Source organism: Ovis canadensis, chromosome 1 (assembly GCF_042477335.2).
Source record: "Ovis canadensis isolate MfBH-ARS-UI-01 breed Bighorn chromosome 1, ARS-UI_OviCan_v2, whole genome shotgun sequence".
In the NCBI taxonomy this organism is placed as follows: Eukaryota; Metazoa; Chordata; class Mammalia; order Artiodactyla; family Bovidae; genus Ovis; species Ovis canadensis.
Window position 1 is genome coordinate 248176298 of NC_091245.1, and position 14150 is coordinate 248190447.

At 39.8% G+C, this 14150-nt stretch overlaps 1 protein-coding gene across 4 annotated transcripts in view; it reads left to right on the forward strand.

Annotated features, from left to right (window-relative positions):
- The first annotated feature begins 207 nt into the window (after positions 1 to 207).
- Positions 208 to 14150, forward strand: part of SLC9A9 (solute carrier family 9 member A9) — a 651239-nt gene continuing 637296 nt past the window's right edge. For all 4 annotated transcript variants that reach the window (XR_011251201.1, XM_069563205.1, XM_069563219.1 and 1 more), the window contains exon 1: positions 208 to 565. Coding sequence is in view for 3 of the 4 variants with exons in the window: in XM_069563205.1 (XP_069419306.1) it covers positions 391 to 565 (175 nt within the window). In the remaining variant the exon portion in view is untranslated. The remainder of the gene's footprint in view (positions 566 to 14150) is intronic.

Sequence of the window (14150 nt, forward strand, 5' to 3'; positions counted from 1 at the left end):
CTATTATTAATCTACAGTTCACCAGTTATGCAGCTTAAGAAGACTTGTTCTAAATGATAAGATCATGATTCAATATCCCAGAACAACTGCTAGCAGGTTTGTCCAATATGAAAGTTAATTTCTTGGAATAAATCATTTAAAGACAGTAAGAGTCGATGATGAAACCACTCTCTGGAGTTTGAAAAGAGACCGGGCTGCTTTAAGAGAGAAACAGGAAGTTGTAACTAGAAGCCATCTGAATACTAAGCCAAGGCAGAATGCTCACGAAGTAGCAACTTAAGTGGCAGTGTTTATCCTGAAATCCTCAGGCAGTCAGACCGTTTTAGGCAAATCTTGATAAAATAGTCCTTGTCCAGGTTTTTATCTAAGGAATCCTGAGAAGACTGAAGAATGGAGAGAAAGCAAAGATTCATGTCAGAGAAGGATGAGTATCAGTTTCAACATCAGGGAGCGGTGGAGCTGCTTGTCTTTAATTTTTTGCTCATCCTTACCATTTTGACAATCTGGCTATTTAAAAATCATCGATTTCGCTTCTTGCATGAAACCGGGGGAGCGATGGTGTACGGTGAGTGCAGAAATTGTAGGATTGACGTGAAACTTGTTGCTTGGGCGTAATTAGAGACGTGCTCAGATGGCAAAGTACCAGAACTGGAGAAAATGTGCTGATTGAAATGTCATTAGCTTGATGAAAGGTGCTGCAGCATAATGAATGCTCATCTCTTTCCAGATGAGCTGCTGAAATTTGCCTTGTCACAAAAGTAAATGCCACAGTCCTGTTCTCACGAGGCACATAATGCGAGTCTGTTGATAGATGCGGTCCATTGTCATGTGGGAAGTCAAACCGGGCTAGTTGTTTGTTTTTGTAATGATAGATATTTGGAAGCGATGGCTCCGCAGTCATCTCTCTCTGGAGGGGCTGATGAGCATTATAAAGTTCTAGAAATAACATCACTTAAACATGTATTGAGAAAATCTTACAGCACCGAGTTTCAAGAAGAAAACTTGAAGAAATGTACGTATTCCTTCCCCTCCTAGTGAAGCAATTTTGTTCAAATCTACTTAAATTATATGAGTGTGTTTTATTTTCTTAAAATACCAAGAGTTTCTTTATGCAGTGCTCTTCATTTCTTAGCCTGATTTCATACTTTCTGATTAACAATTATTAATATTATTTGCTAAGTATCTTCTTTTTTTTTTGGAGGTACAGATAAGATGTGGAAAAACATTTAACCTTTAAACTCCCGAGGTATTGCTCTTTCTGTGCAATTTACCATATCATTCCTTTCAGAAAGTTTATTAAAACGTGACAGAGATTATCCAGTCTGTATTCTCATCTTTTGAAGTAAAGTGTAAGACACTGGTAGTTTTAAAACTGATTTGGTTTATGAAATAGTTTTCTAAACCACTCTTATCTCTGCCTGATATTGGATAGAAAATTTGAACACATGAAAATGGCTGAGGTATTGTTATAATTCATAAAAGAATATACTTTTATATTTCACTTCCCTTATTTTGGAAGTTCTGAAGCCTTTTACACTCCTGAGTTTCAGGGAACAGGATCAGTGCACATTTTATATGCTAACAACGTGATGTCCTGATAATAACAATATACAGTCATGATTTGAGACCATGAGAAACCCTATGCCTTAACTGGATCCAACTGTGAGATATTTGAGCTAAGTAGTTTTAGGCTAAGCAGAGTAATTGCTTTCAGGAGACTGATGTGCTGGTCCATTCAGAGAACAGTTAGGTTCTTTCCATCGAGGGTCTTAAAGCACACACAAACTCTCATTTGAGGAGAAAAAACTCACAATCAGGTTTAAGAGAAATAGTCAAAGAAAGTGATACCACTAGATGTAAAGCCCTGGGTGCCAGTCACTGCCCTCCTCCATCATCACTGGACCAAGCTTTCTCCTGACTTGTCTAATAAATAATCAATGAGGATGTGGGATGTAATCTGAGAAGTTGGAAACAATATAATTCCTAGCATTAAATTATAGGGCAATTTATAGTTTAGAAAAACAACACAGGTTTTAAAATAACAAACCTTTATTAGAGGGAAGGATTTCTTCACAGCCCTGAATTTGAGTGACCATGACTCATTTACCAATTAAAGTTTATCTATGACGGATATACTGTTTTGTAAAAGTTTTGATTAAATTTTGGTGACCTATTAAAATTCAACATACTTTGTACTCACAACACATAAATGTAACTTTTACTTTGGAACATGAAAATTCCCAGGTTAACTTTAATACTTAAACAGCTCCATGAAGTACTTTTAAGTTATGGTTAAACTCATAAAATATTAGCACATTTACTGCATAGCACAGGGAGCTATATTCAATATCTTTTAATATGCTATCCTGGAAAAGAATTGAAAAAAAAAAAGAGTATATATTCAAATTACTTTGCTGTACATCTGAAACTACCAATATTTCAAATCAGGTATGGTTTAATAAAAAGAAAAATAGCACTTGAACATTAGCTGAGATAGCATGTCTCTTAATTGCTATTCCCAAGGCAGTTTAAGCTTAAGGTTTGTGTGGGATTAAGTTGAACTGTCTGATTTCTGTCCTTCTTTCATAAATTTTTTTATACAAAAGTTATTGAAAGCAAGTTCTGAAACAGTGCAATGTATAAGGATTATAAAAATTATGGAGACATGCACATATATGTATAACTATCCCATTACTAGAAATTTTAGTATCCTTGAGTTATCTTGAACTGTATAAATCAATGAAAAGACTTTTACTTTAGTGTTGCTTAATTTTTTTGTTGTTGACATAGAATTATAATTGTTGGAATTTAAGGAGATCTTAGAGGTTATTTTTTCTAGCCACCTCATTATGCAGAGGAAGAAGCTAAATTTCAAAGACGTGAACTTCCCCCAAACTGAATAGCCCCTCATAACAGCATCCTTGTGCTTTCACTTACTCTAAAAAGCTTTCACTGATAATCCCCAAAAATAGTCCATATGGATAGCATTGGTGATATCTCAGTGTTCTTTTTCAGGGATGATATAAATGTTATAGGTAAAATAATTCATAGGCAGTTTCTCTCAATGATGTAATAAAATCATTTGAATCTACAACAGAGAAACAAGATGGGACATTCTGATAAACTTTTTTAAATGGTAAGGGGAAAGGCGATACCAAGTGAATGAATCTCCCAGTAGCTACAAATGAATTTGAAATTCATTTACTGGGAAGAAGTCAGAGATTGTAAGTTCAGTATCTTCATCTCATAGATGAGGAAATGAAGATTTATGTAGCCAATACACCTGAAGTTGTAACCAACCTATGACTTGGTTACATATTCATGTAACTGAGCTGATAGGCCTCTATCTTTTTTAAGAGATGCTGAAGATGCTTTAACATAAATTCTTTCAATGATTGTCCTAGAGAAAGGATGTATCTGTGAGATCCAGATGCATCCTCACATTCTTTATGCTTTCAACATTAGTCAGAGAGATTCTATTTTCCAGGAAGTCCAAAAGAATGAAATTTCAGAGTAAGACCATATAAGCCCTCATCATCAGAGTATGGAGACCATGGTTCTTGCTAGAGTCCTGTCAGAGGAACGGTGATAATCAATGTGGGAGAAAAGCAACAAAACTATGGTTGAAATCAACTTTGAACTGGTTTTTTTTTTTTGGCTTTTCTGGGTCTTGAGGCTCCTGTTGCATGCGGGTTTTCTCTAGTTGCAGCAAGCAGGGGCCACTCTAGTATGAGGGCTTCTCACTGTGGTGGCTGCTCTTGTTGCAGAGCCCAGACTCTAGAGTGTATGAATTTCGGAAGTTGTGGCACAGAGTTAGTTGTCCCACAGCATATGGGATCTGCCTGGACCAGGGATCGAATCTGTGTCCCTTGCATTGGCAGGCAAACTCTTAACTACTGGACCACAAGGGAAGTCCCCACATTGAACTTTTAAAGGGTTTTTTTTTGTCTTAGATGAACACTTGAGAGTAAACTGTACTTTAGTCATCTCCATCTTTCAGACAGATATACTTGTAATGAAACATCTAAGATTGCTTGGTCCTGTATCTGATGCTTATCAATGAATTTGACCAGTCCCCTACTGGACTGAGTAGTGCTCTTACTCCCATCAACTATCTGTATAATGTGCCATTTTCCTCTGTGTCAAGAATCATAAATATTTTCTAAGGCACTGGATTTCCTGTAATACTTAAGCCCAGCCAGCATGTTACCTTTCTGCTGACATTCCACTGATATGTATCTGTTATCTTTTAGAAAATACAATAGATGTTGATTCATTTTATCTGTATATTGTTGCTCAGTTGCCCAGTTGTGTCTGACTCTTTGTAACCCCATGGACTGTAGCATGCCAGGCTTGCTTATCCTTCACTATCTCCTGGAGTTTGCTAAAGGTCAAGTCCATTGAGTCGGTGATGCCATCCAACCATCTCATCCTCTGTCCTTCCCTTCTCCTCCTGCCCTCAGTCTTCCTGAGCATCAGGAAATGAGTCAGCTCTTCGCATCAGGTGGCTAAAGTGTTGGAGTTTCAACTTCAGCATCAGTCCTTTCAATGAATATTCAGGACTGATTTCCTTTAGGATGGACTGGTTGGATCTCCTTGCAGTCCAAGGGACTCTCAAGAGTCTTCTCCAACACCACAGTTCAAAGGTATCAATTCTTTGGCGCTCAGGTTTCTTTATAGTCCAACTTTCACATCCATACATGACTACTGGAAAAACCATAGCCTTGACTAGATGGACCTTTGTTGGCAAAGTAATGTCTCTGCCTTTTAATATGCTGTTTAGACTGGTCATAACTTTCCTTCCAAGAAGCATGCATCTTTTAACTTCATGGCTGCAGTCACCATCTGCAGTGATTTTGGAGCCCCCCAAAATAAAGTCTGACACTGTTTCCACTGTTTCCCCATCTATTTGCCATGAAGTGATGGGACCGGATGCCATGATCTTCATTTTCTGAATGTTGAGCTTTAAGCCAACTTTTTCACTCTCCTCTTTCACTTTCATCAAGAAGCTGTTTAGTTCTTCTTCACTTTCTGTCATGAGGGTGGTGTCATCTGCATATCTGAGGCTATTGATATTTCTTCCAGCAATCTTCATCCCACCTTGTGCTTCTTCCAGCCCAGCATTTCTCATGATGTACTCTGCATAGAAGTTAAATAAGCAGGGTGACAATATACAGCCTTGACGTATTCCTTTTCCTATTTGGAACCAGTCTGTTGTTCCATGTCCAGTTCTAACTGTTCAAGGGTCCTAGGATGCTTTTAAAAATTAGTGGTAACATTTTAACAATATTTTAGCTTCACTGATAACAGTGGTTGGTAATTGGGTCTCGTGACATTCTACAGTTCTCATTATTTCAAAATTGAAGGATTAAAATCCATAATTGGTTTAACGTATAAGCCATGATGGTATTCATTTAAATTGGACTAAAAGCTTAGAAGACTGTTAATGGTCAAATATTGATTGGCAGCAGAATGTGCACTTAGTGCTGCTCACTTAGGGCCCTGTATCCCCTTCTCATTGTTCATAAAAGAAAAATTGCTTCTTGTTCTCTGATAGCATTAACAATTCCATTATACATCACTGGCAGCTCCCTTACTTTGTAGGACGTTCCTAATGCTATGCATTTGAGGGGTGGGATCTGAACTTAGGAACAAAATAGTTTAAACCTCTTAGAATTCTGCCTTTGATTTCATGGCCTTACAATATAAGAAACAGTTTCTAAATGCACATGGAAATCTTGTTTAGTGGGCTGAAGGGAAAAATTAAGCTACAAAATTTAGATTTTGAATTCATTAAAGTATGTTAAACTATGGGGCTTCTCAGGTGGCTCAGTGGTAAAGAACCCACCTGTGAAACAAGAGACACAGCCCATCCCTGAGTTGGGAAGATCCCCTGGAGAGGGAGATGGCAGCCCACTCCATAGTCTTGCCTGGAGAACCCCATGGGCAGAGGAGCCTGGCAGGCTATAATTCATGGGGTTGCAAAGAATCGGACATGACTGAGCGACTAAACAACAGCAACATATTAAACTACTGACCTATGTTCCTCTAAAAAGATATTTACCAGTTTAATAGGTCCCATTGAGTTCACTCAACATCCTGTTTTTCAAGATTTAAAGGAAATATAGTTCATAGTCAATCACTAACCCTATCTTTCTTCAAAAATCACAAGGCATTCATTTTATCCTGGCACTGCTTGGAGGTTCCTCAGGATAAGACTGGGTTGTTGGACATGGTGTGGCTGTTCCCTACTGATCCATTTTACTCTGCTTCGGTCCAGCCCTGCCTCCTTGACCTCCAGGCCCATAGGAGACGTTGACTGCCACTTCGTACCCTTCTCCCTGCCTGGAAGCCCTGTCTGAGGCTTTTTCCTTATTCAAATGTGGCATGCTTTATGAACAAAGCATTGGATGCTCTCTTGTGGATTTGAGTTTTTAAATCCTTATGATTTTCCTTCTTTCTTTCTTTCTTTTTTTTCAGTAGCTAAATGCATTACTTGGGCAAGTGACTTAATTTCTAGCCTTACTTTTCCTATCTATAAAAAGAGGAAGAAGTGGTTATCACTAACTTTCCTTCCAGCTTCAAAAGTCCTTCAAGATTCAGGTCAAGGCTGACTTTTGCCATCAGGCATTTCAGTTACTCCAATTCAAACCAACACCTTTCTTCCCAGAACCAGCCTATAGTGACATCCAGGTCCTTCTCCCAGACAGAATTTTAGTTACTGTTATATTGCCATTCTTAGTTCTTCCAATCCCTCTCTGATTTTGTATTTCGTGCTCAATAAATCCTGTTGAATTCCTGTTAGAAAGTTAAAGAGAGAAAGTTATCCTGTCAGAACAGTGAGGGCTGGCTGTGGATCTGGGGGTCTGTGAATGCATGTCCTATGAAAGTCAGAGTGGCTCTGGTTTAATCTAAAGGGGTCTGCAGGAAAGGAAATTATGGTTAAGAGCCTAAGGAAGGAAACTTGCTTTCCCCTTTGGTTTAAAAAGAAAAGGTTGGTTTTAAGGACACCAGAGATCAGGGCAAGGTTATCCATGCTGTAAAGCGTTGGCCAGAGAAAGTTTGAAAAAGTGGAAAAAATCAAAGGCAAATTGCTCTATGTAGGTTTCTGAAAGTTGATTTTAAGAAAATAACCTCCTATGTATTCTGCTTTGCTCCTGAATCAGCAGGGAGCTACAGAAAAAGCCCTGAGAGCAAATTGTGTTGCCTCAAATGGTCTTGTCTCAGGTGCTAAAGGCTAATGAACAAGCACATTAAGAAAATGAATTTATGATTTAAACAGTTTATGGAGATATTATATGTAGTCTAAATTGAATTAAAATTATATGGTCAGCAAGTAGGGACATGAAGAACAAACATTTGTTAGGATTTATTATAAAATCAGTCAGTTCAGTCACTCAGTCGTGTCCGACTCTTTGTGACCTCATGAACTACAGCACACCAGGCCTCCCTGTCCATCACCAACTCTCAGAGTCCACCCAAACCCATATCCATTGAGTCAGTGATGCCACCCAGCCATCTCATCCTCTGTCGTCCCCTTTTCCTCCTGCCCCCAATCCCTCTCAGCATCAGAGTCTTTTCCAATGAGTCACCTCTTCGCATGAAGTGGCCAAAGTATTGGAGTTTCAGCTTTAGCATCAGTCCTTCCAATGAACACCCAGGACTGATCTCCTTTAGGATGGACTGGTTGGATCTCCTTGAAGCCAAGGAGCATCAATTCTTTGGCGCTCAGCTTTCTTCACAGTCCAGCTCTCACATTCATACATAACCACTGGAAAAACCATAACCTTTACTAGATAGACCTTTGCTGACAAAGTAATGTCTCTGCTTTTGAATATGCTGTCTAGACTGGTCATAACTTTCCTTCCAAGGAGTGTCTTTTAATTTCATGGCTGCAGTCACCATCTGCAGTGATTTTGGAGCCCCCCAAAATAAAGTCTGACACTGTTTCCACTGTTTCCCTATCTATTTGCCATGAAGTGATAGGACCGGATGCCATGATCTTCATTTTCTGAATGTTGAGCTTTAAGCCAACTTTTTCACTCTCCTCTTATACTTTCATCAAGAGGCTCTTTAGTTCTTCACTTTCTGTCATAAGGGTGGTGTCATCTGCATATCTGAGGTTATTGATATTTCTCCCGGCAATCTTGATTCCAGCTTGTGCTTCTTCGAGCCCAGCATTTCTCATGATATACTCTGCATAGAAGTTAAATAAGCAGGGTGACAATATACAGCCTTGATGTACTCTGTTTCCTATTTGGAACCAGACTGTTGTTCCATGTCCAGTTCTAGCTGTTTCTTCCTGACCTGCATATAGGTTTCTCAAGAAGCAGGTCAAGTGGTCTGTTATTCCCATCTCTTTCAGAATTTTCCACAGTTTATTGTGATCCACACAGTCAAAGGCTTTGACATAGTCAGTAACGCAGAAATAGATGTTTATCTGGAACTCTCTTGCTTAACATATAGTAAAAAAAAATACAACAAATGACAATAATAGCAATGACAAATGGCATTTGCAGTGGGAACTATGCTCTCATAAGTACTTAAACATATATTAACTTATTTAACTCTCACAATCACCATTTTTTAGAGGGGGAAACTGAGGCACCCCAAATTAAGTAACTTGCCCAATGTCACAAATCTACTAGATGCCACAGCTGGGACTCAAGCCTTGGCAGTTTGGCTCCATGAGGCCACAGGGTATCACAAACATGGGTATATTTGTGTGTGTGTGTGTGTTACAGGGAGAGATATTATCATTTTTTTAAGTTACAGATGCTGAAACCAATATTTGGAGACATGCTGTGACTTGCTGGTAACCACCAGGGCTGAACTTCAAACCCAGGACCATAAAACCCATGTTCTTTTTCCTGTATCACACATTTAATCCTACTGAGGTTGCTGTTATTCAGTTAAATGTCTACTCTGTGCCAGGTGATAGTACCTTAGAAAGTTTATAGAAGTAAGACAGAGAAAGAGAGATCTAACTTTATACTAACCACCATTGCTAATCATCACTGTATCCATGCAAAATAGGCCTGAGGACCTTCAGTTTGTATGTTAGGAAACATATACTCAAAATTTACAACCATGGGCAAGGTTTCCCACAATAATTGGCAAGAACACTATTTTTGGAAGCTAGTGCTCTCAAATTCTGGCCATAGTTGACTACTCATCAAAGTCTTTTGCTGATATTTAACTGTCCCATGAAGTCAGGAGTAGGGAGAGGTAGGGGAAGGAAGGTATTAAAGTTTTCTTTTTTACCTTGAGGCCCCAGAAACAGTATACTGTCCATAGCAAAAAGCCCAGGATGGGAAACTGGGGATAAATCACTTCAGTCATGTCCAACTCTTTGTCACCCTATGAACTGTAGCCCACCAGACTCCTCTGTCTGTGGGATTCTCCAGGCAAGAATACTGGAGTGGGTTGCCATGCCCTCCTTCAGGGGATCAGCCCAGGGATTTAACCCATGTCTCTTTCTTCTCCTGCATTGGGAGTTGAGTTCTTTACCCCTAGCATGGGAAAGACAGTGGGAGCAACACTGGGAAAGTGCATTATGCCAAGTAGCTGGGTTGCAATGTCCCAGTGAGAGTGATAAGGCTCACCAAGAAACTCCTGCCCCAGCATCAGGGTAGGTGGTGTTTCAAGTCCACAGTTACTCTGGTTTTAAATGGTTGTTGGAATGTGTGGGGAAGGTCCTGCAAATGCCTTATTTATGTGGAGCGGGCAAAGTAGGCTTTCATAATGTTAGGTTAATTGAGTTAAATGTTTGGAAGAGACTGAAGATAAAATTGATTATACCTCTGGACTCTCCAAGTTGGTGAAACCTATGTGCATGAACCTGAGGTGACATGGATATTGATAGAGTTCTATGACTGTGATGTCAATCATACTGGTAGAAACTGTTGTCTTACAGGACAGTGTTTGTCACAGTAGGGTCCCAGGACCAGCAGCATCAGCATTATCTGAAAACTCATTAGAAATGCTTATATGTGGGCCCCGGCCCAGACTTATTAGGTCAAAAATTTGGGGCAGAATCCAGCAAAGCAGTTTTTCAACAGACCTTCTAGAGGGTTCTGACACGCCAAAGTATAACTACTTCATGTAGCTCCTAGTTTTGTTCTTTTTTTTTTTCTTTTATATTTTGTTTTTCTCACTTCATTACCCTATTGTGACAAAAAGGGGATTTTGGGAGACAATCTCTATGTATTGGAGAGCCCCTTCCTCTTTCACTATCTATAATACTTTGTGAAATTTCAACTTGTGGTCTGAGGGGAAAAAAGAGACTGTTTTTGTGTAAACATTATAAAGTAAGAAATTAATTTGTTTTAGTCAGTATGTATCTAGTTTGATATCTCTATTTTCATATTTGTTCTGTAACCTTGCAAAGCTGATTTCATGGAAGCATGTTAGCTCTGTATAAGCTGGTGTCTGAGATAGTTTCTAGAGAAAAGTTACCTATAGTGCTGTGTTAGGAATCCAGAGTGCTGTGAAATGTGTGTGTTATGTGTTTGGGTGCTTGCATGTGTGTGTGTGTGTATGTTGTGTGCATGAGTGTGTTTGATATACACCAAGGAAGGAAGTGTGCGTTGAACAGCCTACCATGGTAGAAGATCTCATGGTTGGGGTTCTGTCATTTCCCATATGACTCTAACCTGTGAGGAGATAGAATTTTGAATGGATGAGGCATCCCAAGGTCCCAAGGTGGAACAGCTTCGTGGAGACCACTTTCCCACCTTGGGATATCATGGGATACTGTTGCTGGCAGATGCCCCAGACAGACCTGTTCTGAAATCCTATGGGATGCTTTTCTTCAACAAAACAAGTTGATAATGAGCCAGCACAAAGCAATAAATTATGTCCCTTTTAGCAACACCCACACTTTCTTTTAGTCCTTTGAATTTAGGAGGTTGGTAGGAGGGCAGAGAGAGAACAAAAGCCCTAAATAACAGAATGCACTGTGTATTTTTACTTTTGGTCCTATCCCTGACTAATCTAGCAGTGTAAAATTAAACTGCTAGAGGAAAATGTTAGGGAATGCATTTAGCATTTGAAACTCAAACCCACATCATCTCTCTAAATCAGTGTTCTGACAAAGACTTTGATAAGATGGCAAGTGAGTGAGTGAAGTCGCTCAGTCATGTCCGACTCTTTGCGACCCCATGGACTGTAGCCTATCAGGCTCCTCCGTCCATGCGATTTTCCAGGCAAGAGTGCTAGGGTGGATTGCCATTTCCTTCTCCAGGGGATCTTCCTGACAAGTGTAATACCACTTCCCTAATATCATCACTGTCCTAGCAGTGGCCTGGTGTCACCCACGTGAGCAGTATTGGTGCGGTGCAGAAACAAAGAACCTGGGCTCCAAGAAGGCTGCCTTCCTGGGTCAGGGATTTAGTGGCCCTGGAAGGGCTGCCCATCAGTGTACATTTTGGCCTGTTTACCTGTAGAAATCATACCACAGAGCATTCAGTGTTTATATACATTTAAACTGATAAGATGGTAGAGGTGGATAAATACCAAATAAACAGTTAAAAATTGTGGAGATGCCATGTAATGTCTAATATTTGTGAATAGTATCTTACAGTTAAATGGTATCCACTGATTTGACTGCCTTAAAATATTGATCACATCCTTTCCTTCTTCATCTCCACATTTAGATCCCTAGTTCATATGTATTTGTTTTAATCTGAGTGATTAAAATAACATCTTACATTCCCTGCCTTAAAGAGTCTCCTGCTGTAAAAAGTCTTAAGATTGGTAAAGAACATTCTTTCTTCTTTGGGCTTTATTTTATTCCTGTCATCTTGAAATTCCTCTACTCAAATTCCTTTGCTAAATTCTTTTCGCATAAATATACACTACTTCTGATGTTAACTTTCTCTGCAGTTGCCCACTGTATCTCATTTCTCTTTTCTCTGTTCGGATGGTTGTCTCCAAATGCTCTTTCCCTTGCTCCAAAACAGAGCAAATCTGCCTCCCTCAAAGGGGGTTACCCTGCCTTTCCTCAGGATCTTCTTGGCAACCGTCTCTCCTTCTTGAACAACCTCTGTTTCTCAGTTGTGCTGGGGCCCTTGGTCTCAGGTGCCTTAGTGGGCCACCCCAGCTGCTCCAGGGTCCTGATTAGGACCCTGCTCGTTGATTTCCATGGATTTCTCCCTAAAAATGTCTACACCCTCTTCTCTACTTGGCAAACCCTATGCATCCTTAAGAACCTTTTCTGTAAGGCCTTCCTTAATGCTTTCATGGGGCAGAGTTTGGGTTCCTGGGAACTTTTATATTCACTTAAAAATTATGTCTGTTAGCATGTATTCAGCTGTGTAGTCACAGAAATCCTGACTCAAACACACTGAAGCAGTGTGGTCATTTATTATCTTACATAGCTGAAGTCTAGAGGAGAGTAATCTTCAGAGCTGGTTGACTCAGCAGCCTGCTATTGTTTTCAAGGACCCAGGTTCTTTCCTTTACTCTGCTATTCCTAGTGCTGACTTCAATGTCAGAGTGAGGGTGAGGTGGACATGGCAGTTTCTACTGTCCTAACCAGGCCCAATAATAGTCTGAGGAAGAAGACAACACATCTCTCTTCTGCCTCTCTCTTAGGATGACAAAGCTTTTCTAGGAGGCCTCCTAGCAAGCTTCGCTTCACATCTTACTGACTGAAATAGAGTCACATGCCTTCTAGTACCAGTGGCTCAGATGGACAAGTATCCCGCTGCAATGCAAGCAATTCCAGGTTCAATCCCTGGGTCAGGAAGCTCCTCTAGAGAAGTGAATGGCTACCCACTCCAGTATTCTTGCCTGGAGAATCCCATGGACAGAGGATCCTGAGGGGATTGTCCATGGGATTGCAAAGACTCAGACATGACTGACAGACTAACACAGTTTTCATAGTGGCTCAGCAGTAAAGCATCTGCCTGCAGTGCAGAAAATGTCGGTCTGATCCCTGGGTTGGAAAGATCCCCCAGAGGAGGAAATGGCAATCCAGTATTCTTGCTGGGTAAATTCCATGGCCAGAGGAATCTGGCAGGCTACAATCCATAGAGTCACAAAGAGTTGGGCACAACTGAGCAACTGAACACATATTGAATGGAAACACTCATAGAACTGACAGAGAGGTCAGCTTACCCTGAGCATGTGTTGGGATAAAGGGGAGATGGATATGAGTTGTCAGTCAACAATATCTGATACCCTTATCAAGTTGAAATACATTATACACCTTAAAGATTCATCTTTTCTTGTAGGGAACAATACTTCTTTTATCTAGATTATTCTTAGAAGCCACTCAGTGCATAGAGTGAAAGAAATATAAAACTCAATTCTTCTCTAGCCTTCATGTATTAACTGCATTTTATTTAGGCTCCTAAATTCTCTCCAATATCTTGTGGCATTGAAATATACCTGTGTAAGGCAGTTCTATTTCCAGTTTTTTAAGGAATTGCCACACTTTTCCTCATAGTGGCTGTACTAGTTTGCATTCCCACCAACAATCTAAGAGGGTTCCCTTTTCTCCACACCCTCTCTAGCATTTATTGCTTGTAGACTTTTGGATAGCAGCCATTCTGACTGGCATGAAATGGTACTTCATTGTGGTTTTGATTTGCATTTCTCTGATAGTGATGTTGAGCATCTTTTCATGTGTTTGTTAGCCATCTGTACGTCTTCTTTGGAGAAATGTCTGCTTAGTTCTTTTGCCCATTTTTTGATTGGGTCATTTATTTTTTTTGGAATTGAGCTGTAGGAGTTGCTTGTATATTTTTGAGATTAGTTGTTTGTCAGTTGATTCATTTGCTATTATTTTCTCCCATTCTGAAGGCTGTCTTTTCACCTTGCTTAGAGTTTCCTTTGTTGTGCAGAAGCTTTTAATTTTAATTAGGTCCCATTTGTTTATTTTTGCTTTTATTTCCAATATTCTTGGAGGTGGGTCATAGAGGATCCTGCTGTGACTTATGTCGGAGATGGTTTTGCCTGTGTTCTCCTCTGGGAGTTTTATAGTTTCTGGTCTTACGTTTAGATCTTTAATCCATTTTGAGTTTATTTTTGTGTATGGTGTTAGAAAGTGTTCTAGTTTCATTCTTTTACAAGTGGTTGACCAGTTTTCCCAGCACCACTTGTTAAAGAGATTGTTTTTTCTCCATTGTATATTTTTGCCTCCT